This window comes from Manacus vitellinus, unplaced genomic scaffold (assembly GCF_001715985.3).
Source record: "Manacus vitellinus isolate BGI_N305 unplaced genomic scaffold, ASM171598v3 scaffold_4_pilon, whole genome shotgun sequence".
NCBI classification, from domain to species: Eukaryota; Metazoa; Chordata; class Aves; order Passeriformes; family Pipridae; genus Manacus; species Manacus vitellinus.
The window spans coordinates 21193942-21210141 of NW_021940604.1; the positions used below are offsets into that span (position 1 = coordinate 21193942).

Below are 16200 nucleotides of genomic sequence, written 5' to 3' on the forward strand. Positions count from 1 at the left end.
AAAAAATGAGTAAGTATTCACTTATGTTGTTTCACTGCTTATACTGTTTATACTGCCACAGTATAAACACTGCTGTGGCAGAGGGTTATGCTAACTCCTCAGGGTGTGAATGTGCTTTTGCGTTGTCAGTGTGTTACAGTCAGTGGTGTAACTTGTCATAGGACTTTGAGTTCCGAAAACATATCTCCTGGAGCACTGCAAATCCTCTGACATACGCACGACGTTATCCACATCATCTTCCACTTGAAGAAGCCTTCGTTGGGACACTCAAACTGTACAGTGATCATTTTGGACTTGTTAGGTATGCAGCACCTCTTGTCCAAGCACACCCCACAGAAAGTTAGTCTGTAGCTTTGAGTAGTTGAGCATCCAGAAAAAACTAGCTTCTCTGCTCTTGGAAGCTGGAATGTTGGTTGACATGTTTTTCCTTTTGAAATCTTTAATATTAGAACAAAGAAAAGCCTGAGTTTTCTATGCATTAAAAACAGACCATGTAAGAAATAGTTGCAACATTTACTTAGAAATATCTTAAAAGTTAGTCTGAAACTAACTTGGTCTGAAACTGCCTTATTTTTCCTTTAGCAGTCAACAAATAGAAAATACTTTTGGAGTGACTGTGCATCAGGGCAGCACTAGCAACACACCTATATCAGGACATTACATTTTTTTTGCTTTAAATTGCACATCTGTAGTTTACTATTGAAGCCTGAAGATTGAATGTAGAAAACATAAGAGCTATTTTAAAACCCTTAAAAAAGAAAGAAGTAAATGAATTATTAGTAACTGCTAATACATCCATTTTTCCACTAGCTCCAATATTTTCGTTTTCTATTAAGAAGTAATTTTATATTAGAAAATACCTTTATTTTCTTCAGCATATTAGTCAGACAAGGCTGGATGAAGCATAATCTCTTTTCTTTTTTCATCTCACATCTTCTGTTGTCATTGGTCACTCTGCTGGATATGCCTATACCACAGGTCCTGGAGCAGGGTGTCCAGGGAGTTGCCTGTACAAGGCACTTTTTCTTCAAGACTAGCGGTAAGCTTCTGTAAGCTAAGACAGCAATATATTATTTATGCAGCAGAACAGCCCCAAAAGGATGAATTGAAAATACAAGGATAAGACTTTGATTTCTGTTCCTGAAGGTACTTCTGGAGGTAAACGTAGAAATGAGACATAAAATAACATTATTCAAAAGCCAGCTGAGCTGCTGTTAAACATTACTGACACTGGATACTCAGATCCTAGTAAGGACTATCAAATTGCATATGTTATATGACTCTCCAGTTCTACTTAATGGAAATGTTATGTGGAGAGGGTTATTTGTGGAATTTTTATGGAATGTCCAGATTTTTTTTATTTTATTTCAGGCCAAACATAGCTTGTAAAGGGCTGCTGAAAACATTAATGTTCATTTCTTCGTAGATACTGTGAAGACTTTAGAGTTTGTGTTGAGGAATAAAATACTCCAATCACTTCTAGATATCACCAAAAAGCCTATTTTTCTGATGGATGACGCCTGGGTTAGGTGGAGTACACTTAAAAAAAGAAATAAAATTGTAGTGGAAAAGTTCATGGTGAAAGTCTGCAAAAAAACTATGTGGAATCTGGACATTTATGTAAGAGTAGAGGCAGAATTACCTGAAATTGCCAGAATTGCTGTCAGCTTTCCAGAATACCTGGAAGTAGACAGCAATTTAAAGATCTCATTGAAGCAAGCAATTTAAAAGCCTTTCACAGAACTGCAACAAATAAAGAGAAGCTAAATGGTCATTTATACTTGGTATATTTTTTAAAGTATGACCTGTTTACATCCTTATGTGTCTGAATTAGGTAAATTCGATTGAAACAGAAAACTAGAAAACAAAACAAGAGCAGTAAAATGAAACTTAGCACTTATCCACACTAACAGAAAAAGGACTTTTCAAAATAGATATTGAGCCATCCATGGAGTTCATGCACAAGTTGACATGATACGTCTGCTGGTCTGGGAAATGGAAGGGGAAAGACTTTGAAACAAAAATTTCAAGGTGTATTTCTTTAGAAGGTTCCTAAAGAACAGCATCCTTCAGCACGTAAAGCCACCACAGAGACAGGGTGTTAGGTCTCTCAACTGAGCCAACAGGAAGGTCTTCTCTCAAAGTTATTCTGCACAGTTGATTCAAATTCTGGAATGAATGTTGGCTTAATACTGTTCTCCAGATATCTGAGATATATCTCCCCACAAACCCAATTACTGTATGTCAAATGGTCAAATGGTTTGGTTGCCATTGTTTTCAGTGTGTTCTCTCTTGAATCAGATTAACACTGTTTTCTAGAAAAGAAATCACTCTTCACTTGAAGTCAGTTGCCTTACCAAATGCATGTTTATACAACAACATTAAGGACATTTCTCTTAAAAGGCTTTGATATTAGATAAAGGTATTGCATCATAATTTTGAAGTAAGGATTCTTTTTTTATTTTTACTGACTTGTATAACCACTGCTAATGTGTGAGAAGCTGTCCAAACTGAACTTCAGATTTTGTAAGCAGGTCTGTTTATCTGCAGATTGACTTCTGTGCATCTACCTGTTTACTCAGCAGCCTTTGAAGGTTTTCTGATAAGCTTTGCAATCCTTTTAGTTTTATTTTATTGATCCATGATCATGATTCAAGCTGCCACCAAATAAATGGCTCAGCTTTCACCATAGAAAGCTGCACATGCACAGGGGAGGAGATGGCGCAAGCTTAGGCAGCTGTGGCCAAGGAAGGGCCAGGATAGCTGCTTCTGTCATGGTGCTTCCTTAAAGTGAAAAAGAAAACTACAGGGTCAGCAGGAGAGCAAGAATGAAGTTAAAGGGAATATCAACTGACCCTGGCAGTGGACAAGCATGGACGAGCTTGTGGATGTTTTTTATCAGACTGAATAGCGAAGAAAGTAAGGGGGAGTGCTGTCCTTACAGTGACCTCAAATTTGTCAGGAAAGCCACTAAGGCAATTTTTATCGTTTTTTGCTTTCTATTGGAAGAAGAGGCCTGCAGCATGTTAATTTATGTATGTGAAAACTAAGACTCTATACCACCACAAAGCAGGAGAAAGTGAGACAGCTCCCAAGCTGCAAAATGGCTGTCCACCAGCATCTCTAATTGGGCTGATCTGATGAGTAATAAACCTCTGCAGAATGATGCTTTGCCCAATTCCCTGGTGACAGAAGCCAAAAGCCTTTTTGCTTTTCACATTCATTAGGTTTAGAGAAAAGAATCTGTGACCTGAGAGTAAGAGGGATAAGTGGGACAGAACAGTCACCCTGGCAATGGCCTTCAGTAAGAACTGAGAAAGTGCCAGTGCGTTGCCTGCCTGGCTGCTGGAGCCAGGGACACTAAATGCATAAAGGCTCTTGTACAGAAAAGTTTACCAGTGTGGCCAGGCTCACCTGACATTAGTCTGTAGTTGGTTGATTGAAGCTGCTTTTGCTGTCCTAGGCCACAAATAGATTGTCCAGGCTTCTTTCTGCCCGTGACCCTGGTGCAGGGACTCACTGCTAGTTTCGGTGTGAATACAGGTGTACATCCAATTGCACCACTGACACACAGGCACTTATAAAGTGGGTTAGGCTGGAAGGTCTGCCCGTTGGGATAATAAACTCCATTGAGCTCACATCCTACAGCTACCAGATCTGAAAATGGTGAACAACAGTTACTAACACAGGAGGAGCACGTGGATCTTGCTTAACAGAGTGCTAAAATGTGGTGAGCCATAAATGTGGTCAGCTCTTTAAATCAGTCACCAACATGTCTGCCAATAACAGGCTTGTGCATGATGAACTGGTTTCACTAATGCATATGCAGGAAAGTTAAAAGCCAGCCCCAGCACTACTCTTAGATTCTCTGATTGAGCAGTCAGAGAACTAAATTAGGATAAATTGCTTAGCACAGAGCTGTACAGCACCTGCAAGCAGAATTTTCCTCCAAAACCATTTACCTGCATGGTCCCACCCTCCTGCATTTCAAGAAGGAAACGTGAAAGAACCACTTACATGCACACACGCCTTTTTCATACCTAGGCTCGTCTTCCGAGTAGTCGCAGTAGAGACCTTTATGGGGATCACAAACGTCTGCTTCATTGCAGGGCTCTCCTGACTGCTTGGCGCAGACTTTACAGCAGCCACAGCCATCCTTCACCAAGCTTACCCCAGGGGTGCAGGCTGGCACAGGCGGACATCTGCATGGCCAGTGACAAACCTCCTTGCGCTGGTGGACTTCACCAGTTTCTGAAGGTTTATCTCCAGGCTGCACTGGTGGGCTGTGGAAAAACTTACACACAGTGGGATATTTTGAGCGCTGAATGTATTATGTGTACCTGGAATAGCATAAAATAAAGTTGAGGTGGAAAACACTGTCACATTGGATGAAGACACGTAACATTTCTCATCTCATGGGATTGAAAAGTGAAAGGCTGTGAGTTTAGGTAAGAGGCAGAGGACCATCTTCATCCACTGTCATGGACTGAGGTGTTCTAACAGTTAACCTGGCCTACTGCTTGTACAAAACACAATTCATTGGTCTTTCCTTTGCCTTCTATAGAACAAAACCTGTAGTAGAACTGAAGTAGAAAAAACAGTATTTTAAAGTAGGTGGTTTTATTTTAAGTATTCCTTCCTACAAACCTTTTATCAAATTAATTAACTTTCGATTCGTCACATAGTTATATAACCAGCCACAGTCCTGTGTGCCAGTTCTGGTGGCAAAAGCCTTTTAAAATAATGAACCTCTTTTGAATGTTATTTTTGCTCTAAAATTTGAGTAGTTGTTTGGGAGTACGCATTATAATATTTACAAATCCACTTGTGCTACACACAAAAATTTAATCCTAATAAGGGAGGCTAGTAGTTATACTGAGCTTAATAGGTTACTTTCTAAGAGTGTATTTATTTGCATGACTAAGTCCTCATTGAATCCAGGGCTTATGGAGCAAGGAGATTTGTATCAGCAGTAAGAAGTCGAGATCTAGACAGAATTTACTATTTTGCACATTCTGTCTCAGAATTCATGGGGGGTTTTGTTGTTTGGGTTTTTTTTAAGTGAAGGAAAACCTAAGTAATTCTTGACGGGTTTATTTTTCTGAGGCATGGGGGGAGATTTAAGTCAGCACAGAGTGTGAAAGGATCTATTTGAGACAACTATATTCTATCTGCATTTTTTAAGAACTACATCTAAAACGTAACAGTTTAGATCTTAGCATTAGATCTTTTCATGCTGCCGATTTCAGCAGAAATGCAGATCATGCTATATTTGTTCTCCACAGATGACCAGTTCCATAATGAAGTAGAGGCACACACAGCATATGGCCACTATACAACATAAGGCCTGGGAGCCACTCTCGTCAAGCAGCTCTGACTGCCCAAAGAGCAAAAGAGCAAGACAAGATCCAGCCCCTCATCAGGTGCCACTATCACCATCAAGCTTGCAGAAAAAAAATAAAATATGTAGTCTATATTTTTTCTAGGCACATGAAGCACAACCTATCAGTTTTTCTCTGTTCCTCCAAACCGCAGGGCTCTACTGATATAGAAATCACCTCCAGCAGAGATACTGAGGGAAAGGTCATGAAGGGGTCATTCAGCTGGGTTTCCTTTCTGCTCAACTTTCAAACTGGAAATCTCTACAAAATTCAGCATTTCATATGTCATAGCCCATGGAAACTCTCACACTATAATTAAGCCGACCTAATTGCGTACAGCAGTAAATGACCTTTTAAAAGCCTTTTTTCTAACACTAATTTCCATTTTTCATGGTCATTTACAACTATACTTACAATATCTTAATCCACAGCTACTAATGAAGCTCCAAAATAGTAGCTTTCAAGTTCCTTTGGCTGAATGATTTTTAAGATAGATATTAATTTACACAGGCAATTCTTATAGGAAATGAAAATTAAAGAATGTCGTGTGGCATTCCATGCAGCATGAAGAAGATAGTTTAATAAATGTGTAATTTTGCAAAAGGATTTCTTCTAATCCTTTCTACCTAAATGCAGCAATAATATAGAAGCAACTAACTTAAGTGCACTTTTTTTTTAGGCAGCTAAGAATTTCCTATAAACCATAACATTAATTTGATGAACATGTGCATTGAAATGTAAAGCTTCTTGAAGGATCATTATGGAAACAAGACACACAGGTGTACCTATACATTTAGCAGTATTCAAGACTGTATGGTCCGTTCAGGAAACGCTTCCTTGCGGTTTTTTTTCTTTTTAAGCAGAGCATTATTATTATTATTATTATTATTATTATTATCTGGCCATGTGCCAGCTATATGAGGTTATGTGGCTTGAATCAGATACCACATTTCAAAATGGGTATGTGTAGCAGGAAGTATTCTTATGTGCTTCAGCCAATATGTTTAATTTGTATTACAAATTAAAGAATGCTTTAAACCTACAGAATTCTACCTAAGTGATTTTTCTCTCTTTTTTTAGGATAAGATGTCAGCTGAAAGGTGTGAGACTACAAAGTTCCCCAGTAAGAAAAAACACCATCAGGCAAATATCTGACAGTTTTAGTAGTGAAATTACCGAAAACTTTGGTTTAGCTGAAAAATCTTGAAATATCTATTAAGTTACAATGAAAATGTAAAGTTTGCTTGTCAAGTTTACAGGTCAAATATTTTTCTAATTTGTGCTTCCCCAAGTTTCTATACCAAAGTTATTCACATCACAGAAGCCCCCTGCATACTTTTCCTGATCCTATGGGCAGATCAGAAAATGAGACCATTGTGTAGGTACCCTTCATGTGTTGTTTGTTTTCTTATGTGTTAAAGATTGAACAAGGTCAGTATGGCATAAATAAGCAAAGAGCAGAAGTAGGCAATGTATTATCACTAATGTTCAGTTTTCTTAGTCTGGCTCTAAATATGCAGAAAGTTAGCAGAGGGAGACAATCATTTGAAAATTCTTCATCTGACACTCATCTTGATCGTAAAGGACAAATTTTCAAAATTGAGTAAATAAATAATGAAACTGGGCTTTGACACAAATACCTTCACAAAAAGCTATCACTTAAAATTTTCTTATAAGAGACAAAGCATAACACAGCCCAGGTGCCTTTCTCTTTGTAAAACTAGCCTGAAGTCAGACCACTGTGTGTATATATATTTGCATACACATATATACATAGATATATGGAATATGAGCATATATGGAATATGAGCATGGATGTTTACTTCCTTACTGCATCAGATAATCATTTGTGCTTAAATTTTAAAAAAAACCAAAACACAAGGTCACTGGCAATTTAAGCTTCTCTAACACTTTTTTTCCCACTAAATCATCTTAATGTACAGAGAGAAAAAAACTACCAAAATCAGGACTGATGCAGTAAATAAGCTGCAAATGAAATTTACTCAGGAGTAGGGAATGGCTGCTTATTCTTTATGAGGAATTTGCTTCTCTGAAATTTAATTTGTTGTTAAGCAAATAAAAACTTTTAACCAGAACAAGGTGAAGAAGGAAGAAATCTTTTTCTTCTTTTTAATGAACTTACCTGTTGCGTACAAGGGATGATGAAGATGGTGGGAACAAGGAGCCACCGCATGTTCCTGCACATTCAGAAGTGAAACTGAGAGATAGGGAACAGGCTGAGCTGTGTCAGGGGAAGCACTGAACACAAAGCTCTCCTCTGTCTCCCTTGCCAACCCTACTTTCCCCAGCACATGCACGAACACATACACGCATTCACACTTGAAATTCTCCACTTCATACAGAACCAGCTTCACACTGAAATTTCCAACTGATCTTCTTTTCTCTGCCCAGAGCTAGAATACAGATTTTCACACCCTGCTTGATCCCATCCAGCTGATTCAGCCAGACTTAATTGAGGTCGGGTGGGGTGACATCTGATTCTTGAAATCTTGCTGCTGGAAATGTAGTGTTATTATTGTCTTTAAATCCATATTACAAGAATTTCTGAAATCTGAAGGGCAGAGCTCCAAATACATGCATTTTTTGAGACAGAGAAAGAAGAGTTTCTCGAAATTTCTGATCAATTGTGCCTTACAAATCATAGCATAAAAATTAACAGTCAGTACATGCTTTCTAAATACGGAAAGATAAACTATAGTGTGTTATAATGCTACTGCATGTTCTGCACTGCTTATTTCCATGGAATCCTACTGGGCAAGCCCAAACTATAATGTACTTTTCCCTGAAGTATGCACCTTGTCTTACGGCCGTGCCACCACTTAAAGACAATATTGTTCAAATCTTCAAATTTCCTCCTTCCTAATGCTATCAAGGTGATGTGCTTGACTTTTAGGCTAAAAGGTGAGAGTCTCCAGGATAACATAAAACCCCCAGTCCTGCAGCATTGGTGTTGGTGTTGTCCCAGTGAATGCTCCTCCTCTCCTTTGCATTTGTCCTTGCTTAGGCACCTCCTGTGAAGCCCAAACGTTACTAGGGGAGGCTGCCAAAGACCACACTCACACAGCAGCCATGTGTTAACAGAGGCAGTAGTGGGAGTATGGAATCAAATCCAGAACAAAAAATTCTGTTTTGCTCCCAGACTTGGAGGACCACATGCTCTCTGCATGCAGTTACAAATGCACCCTGAACTGCCCTTCCAAACTCTTGAGGAGTCAGCTGTAAGCACTGAAAATCTACTTTTCTTTGGCATGACCACTTTGTCACATAATTCAAGATAAATCCAGGCAGTACCTAGGTGACAAGCAGATGCTGCAGATCAGTTCATTTCAGTGATGTTTCTCTGCATGTGCAGCAGTGCAGACCGGGTCTGACTCAAGTCTTCCTTGCATTTCCCATTAAAATCTTATGAACATAGACCCAGGTTTCTCAAACATCTCTTTTGAATACTATCAAAACAGAGGTTTTTTCATAGAATCAGAAGATAATTGAGGCTGAAAGAGACCCAGGGATCTCTAGTCCAATCTCTGCCCAAGCAGGGTCAACGCTGAGATCAGACTAGGTTACTCAGTGCTCTGTCTATTTGGATCTGGAAAACCTCCAAGGGTGGAGGCTGCCAGATCTTTCCTGACAGCCTTTCAGAGCAATGCCAGCTGTCTGAGGAGGTTCCAGGTACAGTTTTCTCCTGCAGCCCCAAAGATAATCCTTTCACTCTCCTGTCTGGAAGAAGTGAGGAAGGTCAGAGGACTTAGCACATCCATTCTCGTCCTCCAAGGACTGCAAGGGTAGCGCACAGCATTCATTTGTGCTGTTCCTCTTTGCATTGCAGAAATAAAACATGTGGCCAGTGTAGGACTGGGAATGCTCTGTGTGAGCTGGCAAAGACTGGTCTGATGTGGATAATGGTCCCCAGTCTTGGGAAACAGGAGACAGATGTTTCTGTAGGACTAACCTTTGGTTTTAAATGGTGTGTTTTGTTGGAATTACCCAGATAACATGATATCTTGAGCTTTAGAGAGTGAGACTTTGAAACTGAGGTTTGAGTATAATTAAGCTGATTGACAGAAAATATGGGTTTGGAAGGAGTGGGAGGAATGGTCCTCCCTGAGGAAGACATTCTGATGATAGAACACATTAAAATGTGGTTTTAGGTGTCTGGATGGTTGTTAACATGTGCAAAGTAACCAAAAAGGCCCAAAAAGGGCCTCCTGCTAGGAGCAGGGCCCCTGCTGGGACCGCTCAGGTCTCCAAAGCGATAAATGTGCCTTCACTGCCTTTCCCTAACAAATACATTAAATGAGACTGTCTGGACCTTACAGTACCTGCAGTACTGACCCCTGCATGTATAGTAAGTAGCCATAAGACCACAAAGACAGCAGCACTAACTCCTATGCATAAATAGTGCACTGATGCTTTGACTGAGTATTAGGGTCAGTGTCTCTGCTAGTATTGGCTCTGATTTAAAGAAATGGAGGTTATATGCCCTTTTCCTCTCCTGAAGATCTTTAGTGATCCCCCACAACTTAAAAATTAATGTTTTTAATGCCATGGGCAGACTCAGCAGTAGTTTGTTTGTATGCATCCTTCTTGCCAAATCTCCCTTGCAGATTTGATTACATAAAGTATCATTCATTTCCTGAACTAAACCTGCTCTGCTATGTGGTGCCATTCTAATACCACCCCGAACGGAAATGTAATTTAGTTGTATATTCGGTGACCTCTAAATACTGCACGTATTTCTTTGGTGCCAAAAAATCGTCTTCCTGTCTGTGAAATATGCCATGTAAAGCCATTGTCTTAAGAGATGGAAAAGTATGAAATATAAACCCATAAATGAACATAATCATGCATTCTAACTGGATACAAAGTCTTAGACAAAATGCCAGAGGTATTTATTACTGATATTTGTATGGGCCAGGATTTTCAATACTCCCTACTGGGCTCAGTGGAATTATTGAGATAAAATCCATGAAAGCCAGGGTTGGGTTTGGTCATTCCTAATACTTGGGTTCCAGTACCAGACACACACCAAATTTGGGGAGTCACCTTTTGGCAGAAAGGTTTTAGCATATTGGCCTGTTTTGTTGCTCTTTGTGCATGGATATTACAAAGAGACTCCTCTGTTTCAGTCAGTCAAACCTACTGACCATGTCTCTTCATTCAGAAAAAAACCCAAACAGATGGGTAAAAAGAAATAGGCACATCATATGACAATGTATTGCCCTTGGCTCACCCTGTCTCACATGCTGTTTGCTTACTCAGGCAGGCTTTGGAAAGAAGCTGCCTTCTTCAAAACAACTGTACTCCAAAAACACCAATGGACTTCACTAAAAGGTCTGCTTTCTATTGCTGGCAGCTTGGCCACACCAAAGCACAGACATCTCCCTGCTGGGAGTGGCAGAATTTGCTCCTAGGCAGCATGGAGTGCCCCAGGTCCTGGGCTTAGCCACGCTCAAAAGTGCAGTGAAGTTTCCAGCTGGATGCCTGAGACCAGGAGCTGTGATGGTCTTTGAGAAGGAATCACCTGCCCAACACCTATGTGCTCTTGTGAGGTCCCTTCCTTCTTCGCTGGTCAGCTGCTCAACTTCTGCATATTTGAGTAATTTTTGCTCCTCCTCACATTGAATTTCAGACACAAGTTGCACTCAAAAATGCCCCATACTTGTCCTCTTGTAGTACCACCAACAACAGCACATTTCTCAATGAGCTGAGTAAGGAACTTCTCTCAGGCTGACAGGGGTCTTCCAGTGGGATAAAAATTCACCTTGTCCTGCATACGCACTTCAGCAAGGCCATGTGCAACACTGAGGTCACTGTTGGAAGGGTGGAAGTGCTTTGTACAAGGGCAGCTACAATGAGTTCCCCACAGTGTGCTGCTGTTTCTATTTCAGCTGTCATCTACTTACAAACTAATTTATAAAACTTCTCTGAACTATAACAGGCTGCCTGATTTAGGAAGATATTTACATGCAGGTTTAAAATTATAGGTCCCATTTTCAAAATCTTTTTTTCAAAAAAATTTCCCATTTATGCAGGTAGTTGTGTATATCCTATTTTCTTTTAACAGACCACAAACACAGAAAAGTTGCCATAAAGTCTGTATTCTTAAGGACACAACTCTGAAGTGTTTCATCTTTCTTTGACTGTCAACCATGTGCAACAAGGAATTCTCAGAATTGTTTAAGCTGAATATTTTTGATCAAAGAGAGCCTGAGGTTTTATGTTTCTGGTTAACAGATCATTTAAAAATATCTATACACACACTGGATCAGTCTGTGCTCTGCCTAGCTCTGTGGGACAGGCTCTATGCAATTAATCCAAAGAGGCACTGCCTGCAAAAAAAAAAAAGAGGCCAAAGTGAAGGTGGGGACAGGAATAAAAATGAAGACAAATTGGGAACCCACCAAACAAGGCAAAGAAGTGCAACTGTGCTGAGCTAACCTATTACATGCTGGAATTGGCCAATTCTGCATACAGTGCAATGGCTCTGTTTTTTTTAGTGTGATGCTGAATTCGCTGTAACAAAAGAAACTCAGATCAACCCAAACCGTATTTGTAAAGCAGCTTTTCTCTTCATAGACCAGTTCTTTGGGCACCCCAACACTGGCAGCTCCAACCTCCCCTACCTTTCTCCCTCGCAACTGGCCTGCTTTGCAGAGAGCAGGCAGACAGCTGCTCCTCAGGGAGAAGCACTGTCAGGATAAATATTTGAGCAGGGCAGCCAATTCCGCATGTCAGGAGACATGCGAATGTCCACTGAGACTTATACAGTTCTCAAAGGGTTTCCATTGTTAGTTATAGGAGGAAATAGTAAAGCAGTTTCCCAAACTCCTGGGCTGTTTACACATCTAGCTTGTGTGCCAGATAAAAAACATTCCCAATGGAAATGAAAATAAGGTCTCAGCCAATGTCCTACCCAAACCATCCTGAAGGGTAAGGTGTGGGAGTGACACAGAAAAAGAGTTGTATTTTTCCCCAAACCACCCATTGGGGATTTTTTTAAATTTTATTTTATTCCCAGTACCTACTTTACTAACCTTAAAAAAAAAAAAAAAATCCCACATAAATACTGGTGCATTCACATTGCTATCTCCAGATTTATTTTGGCACAAAGTCATCCGAAAGACAAACTCATCTCTTTGGCCTACAGGAAAAGTATATAATGCTCTCTACAGACTCAGAGACACACATAAATTGTAGAGCACTGGCTTGATCTGGTGCCCATTTTTCATGGCAAGTGTCTTGGGAAATAAAAAAGCCCCAGAGAGGGGAAAGAAGGCTGTGCCTGCTCCTTTCCTTCCTGCTAGTGCAATTATCTTCACTTCTTTCCCCTCATGTATGAAGGCTACCTCCACATCCCTCCTCCTGCATACAAGGAAGGTGCTCCAAGTTTCAGGGCTGAAAGGATTTATCCCTTCATTGGAGAGGTCCATTAAAAATAGCAGAAGCTGGAGGACTGGTGGTGGAGAGTCCAAAGAGCAAGCGCTGGGTGAGCACATCAGATCTGGCTAAGGTCCAGGGTTCACAAAGATAGTAACAGCCTGTGTTCAGGATCTTGTAAAGGAAGATTTTGGAAAGGACATAAGAGAGTTCTTACCCCAGTCCTCAGGCTGTGTCTTTCAGGTATCAAAGAGAGAAAAAAATCCATTCCTCTTTATTGTAAGAGTGTGGAGAATAGTGTGAAATTTTTTTATGTTTCTACGTAAGAATCTCACCTCAGCATATTTGTATGAAAGAGTGAAAAACCTATGGAAAACTCAGTTTAAACATTCATGTTTGGTTCTTTTTAATTTTCCTCTATATAAAAAGCATCAAAACCTACAAAACCCCATCAAAACCAATGAAAATCCCACATGAACTCCAGGGGACTTGCAAGCTCACCTAGCTTGAGAGAAAATGTGGCTGAGTTGTGTTGGTTTGACCACCTCAATAATTCAGTTGTATAGTTACCTTTCCTTTTGCATGCCTACAGCAGAATTCCCGGTAAATCATCAGGGTAAAAGAAAACAGCCACCTCTGTTGCACAACTGTTGCAACAACCTCTGTGTCCATTTACTTCATCCCAATGCTTTTGTCCAAATAATTGGTAATGGTTCACCATCACCACAAGCTGAAGGAGAAGAGATGGCAGGCAGGAGTCGGCAGGTAGGTTGCCCAAACCTCATTTGCCATGTGGGTGGAAGTGGGGGAAACAAAAAAAAACAGGAAGGGATTAAGGCAGAAGTCTCCTAGTGAATGATTGTGCCTGACTTATTCATTTCCAACCCAAAAAACCCCACAGGAAAGTTCAAACATAAACAACTGAATAATGTGTCTGAGATCCAAGGCTCTCAGTATGTTTTACATAAAGAATTATTTCGTTTGCATTTTCTATAAATGAGTCATGACCTATTGAGAGTTACAAACCACTCCATATTGCTTCTGCAAAAGTAGGACCTCGGAGATGTTGCCTTACTTTTTTTTCCGCATTAAAATTCTGGCTCCCCATGTGGTGGGAGACATGGTGCTGACTCCTGGTGGGACCATGCAGTGACAGAAAGCAAAACCAGGGAAATTTAAATGGCAAAGGGGAGAGAAACAGAAGGTTTAGCGCTGCTGGAGCCAGACCATTCATGGGACTGGTGTCCCCTCATCACTGCTCTGATCTCCTGCCTCGGAGACCTCAGACAGGGCTGAAGGGTGCAGGCACTGCACCTAACAGCTTGTCTTGCCTCTCCTGCTGACCAGTTACCAGAGAGAGGAAATCCTGGAGGTACCTGGGCACACACCCAGGAGGCCTCTGGATAAACCAGGTATGGCCCTGCACTGCAAAGCTAAGAAGTTTTAGGAAAAAAAGAAGAAAATTTTTCCAGCATAATTTAAAGCAAAATAAATATTAGGGTTTTCTTTTATATAACCTCAATAATGCATCTATCCCTCAAACCTTATCTTTTAAAATCTCTTGCAGACCACCTTAAATTCACTGGAGAAGTACTCAGTCTTGCATTAGGTACAGCCCTGCCATCTGTCGGATTTTTTTTTTAAATTAAACGCTTGTTTAATATCAGAGGGAAAAAAATACAGCAGTGGCTTGTTTTTTTTTTATTTCAGTCAAATATGTGTTTGCTTTCCTAAAAGAGTTCAGAAACCAGCAACAACCCTGACATTTCCTGGGGAATCCAGTTCATCTGGGACCCCATCCAGACAGCCCAAGGCTGCGCTCCTGCCTCAGAGCCTGTCTAACCAAAGGTATAAACTGGCTTCAGTGATGGCAACATCCCACTTCTGTGGGCACCTTCCTGCATGAAAAGTGAAAGGTTGCTTTCAAGGGAAAAAGATTGGGTTTTTTCACATAAGACTAACAGGTAATCCCAAAAGACCCTTTAATCTAACAAAGCAGGGATAAGCCCCAGAGCTAGGCATCTCAAGCCAGAAAAATTCTTATATTTAACAGAAGATGAACTATAACACAATATATGGAAGGAAGTGGCAGTTCTTTGCCTTTCTTTGGGTAAGATTCCCCTACATGTCCTTCAGTGGGGACAGCTACATGTCAACTAGAAACCCTTTCTATCTCTGGAGAACAACAGGTACTCCCACAGTGTGGTGTATTACTTCAAATGGACACTTCATCCTCACACTGAGATGAGTTGCATCTTCGAAATACCTTTGTGCCTTTTTCTCTCTGGTGACCCTGCTGGATTTTGGGGTGAGAGCTGATCGGAGAAGCATGCCTTTTCTGTCTAGGCATCTCTCTGGCACAACTAATTGAATGAAACACAAGTAATGATTCCCAAAGCTCAGGCGACCAGGTACAGTGTAAAACTTGATGTTTAGACATCCTCAGGTGATTTCACAGTCCCTTCTGGCCTTCTCTCTGTGTTTCTGGGCCTAGCACCACAGCAGGGCCATAGGCATGATACAGCTTGCCACAGGGTTGGCATAGGCAGTCAGGGTCAGCCCATGATCCAGATGACCTTGAAAAGTGCTTTTTTGTTTCCTTGCTCCATGTGAGGAGCAATGGGAGGGATGCCTCCTTGGCAGCATCCAGGGTCAAGTCACAGGAGAAAACAGCTGCAGCTGCCCAGCACAACACCACCACCAGCTTCTTCCTTTCAGTATGAGGAGGGCTTCAATAAAAGAAATGAAAAGTGACTTACCAGAGAACTTCTGAGCATGGAGGATATACTCATTGCCATTGTTCTGAATCAAGCCTCCGAACATTTTGAATATGCTCACATTACTCGTTCACTCTGAACAGAAGAAATGAGCACTCTGGCTTCTGTTTCCACACACTTAAGCTACATTCAACAGAAAAGAAGGCCCAAATGGTTTTTAGTGAGGGACTCAAGTAAGGTTAGATAAACTGGCAACTACTTCTTTTTTCTTATGAAAATATGAAAGACAGGGTTTAGAAACTGCTTATTAGAGATGCTGTTGCAACTGCAGACAATGGCAGAAGATGTGCCCTGAAGTACGCTGTTGGAAGCAGGGTTTTTAGAACATTTGGGGTATTCACAGTGGGGAGCTTGTACTGTTCTTCCAACTCTTATTTCTGTGTCAAAACACAGACAAATTTCCACTCTGAAAGCCAGGAGGCAGCTAAAGGAAACAACTGTAAATAATGCTGTGGGTTTTCTATACTGTAACAGAAACAACAGGAAAAAGCTCATATCTAATCTGCACTTGAGAGGTTTTCCGACCCCCAGGAAGTTCTTCCCCATAACAGACTCATTCAAAACCTTTCAGGGAATTTGGTCCTGCCCCAACTGCAGCTGGAGCCTGAGAAAAATAATGGAGAACCCAGGCAAAAATGTTTCCC

General features: G+C 40.7%; 1 protein-coding gene across 1 annotated transcript; it reads right to left on the bottom strand.

Moving 5' to 3' along the window:
• Positions 1–9: 9 nt before the first annotated feature.
• On the bottom strand, positions 10–7575 carry CCN6 (cellular communication network factor 6). Its single transcript, XM_029962744.1, has 5 exons — positions 7525–7575; positions 4018–4294; positions 3415–3657; positions 861–1054; positions 10–437 (listed from the first exon to the last, which is right to left on the bottom strand). The coding sequence occupies exons 1-5, from the start codon at positions 7573–7575 to the stop codon at positions 156–158; spliced, it is 1047 nt and encodes a 348-aa protein (XP_029818604.1). The 3' UTR covers positions 10–155.
• Positions 7576–16200: the final 8625 nt, after the last annotated feature.

Excerpts from the sequence above, each read along its gene's own strand:
- CCN6 (XM_029962744.1), bottom strand. The coding sequence starts at position 7,575 with ATGCGGTGGCTCCTTGTTCCCACCATCTTCATCATCCCTTGTACGCAA. Across the intron at positions 3,658-4,017 it reads TGAAAAAGGCGTGTGTGCAT|ATCTGGTAGCTGTAGGATGT; the intron begins GTAAGTGGTTCT and ends CACCATTTTCAG. Across the intron at positions 438-860 it reads ATATGCTGAAGAAAATAAAG|ATTTCAAAAGGAAAAACATG; the intron begins GTATTTTCTAAT and ends CTAATATTAAAG.